This window comes from Halyomorpha halys, unplaced genomic scaffold (assembly GCF_000696795.3).
Source record: "Halyomorpha halys isolate HHAL.00 unplaced genomic scaffold, Hhal_1.1 Scaffold722.1, whole genome shotgun sequence".
NCBI classification, from domain to species: Eukaryota; Metazoa; Arthropoda; class Insecta; order Hemiptera; family Pentatomidae; genus Halyomorpha; species Halyomorpha halys.
This window is the reverse complement of record NW_027110068.1, coordinates 362,152-362,881: the sequence shown is the minus strand read 5'-3', so window position 1 is coordinate 362,881 and position 730 is coordinate 362,152. Positions and strand designations below refer to the sequence as shown.

The window sequence follows — 730 nt, the reverse complement described above, 5'->3', positions numbered from 1 at the left end:
TTACAAAATTACTGAGGATGACACCTCATATATACAAAATACAATATCGGACGAGTAGTGTGAACGGTATCTTTGGCAATGATCGTCAAATCTTCACATGTCAGATATGATAGTTAACATTGTAGAGGAGCGTTAAGTATAGGATCACTCAACACCTAATTAATGGAATACTATCGATTTCTGGAACAGGCTATTCTAATTCTAAATAATTAGGAAGTTTAATAAATTAATTAAATAAATGTATAGAACTTTTAATTACCTCGGTGGGTACGGGTATGGTGTACCGACGGGGAATAAACTCCTTGGAAGGTAAGAGCTTTCGTGGAATAGTTTGCTGGTCGGGTACCTTCGCTTCAGCCGTCTCCGCCTCTTGTAGTTGCCATTTTCGAACATTTGCCCCTGTTGGGGGTCTAAAAAAGGAGTTCATACACCTATTTCATTATTGTAAATTGATTAGTGATAAGGAGGACAGGTCGTGCTATTATTGTAATTTACAAATTCTGAGGGAAATTATAAAAATGGTAAAGGCATTTTTGTCTATTGGAATTGAGAATGAATGTATATGTAAAATTAAATCAAAGAAAAATTAATCAAAAGTAAAGACAAGAAAGAAATAAACTCAATTATTATATTTTAAGTTACTATACAATTAAACCAGTTATTATATTGAAGTTCATAATTCACAATATACTATATCTTAATTTACAACTTAATTAATAATCTTCAACTA

General features: G+C 31.8%; 1 protein-coding gene across 1 annotated transcript in view; it reads right to left on the bottom strand.

The window, feature by feature from the left end:
- LOC106691630 (forkhead box protein L2) overlaps nucleotides 1-730 on the bottom strand; it is a gene marked incomplete in the record, with an annotated part of 73,694 nt that overhangs the window by 14,787 nt on the left and 58,177 nt on the right. The window contains 1 exon segment of the mRNA XM_067048164.1: nucleotides 260-410. Coding sequence (XP_066904265.1) covers nucleotides 260-410 — 151 coding nt within the window.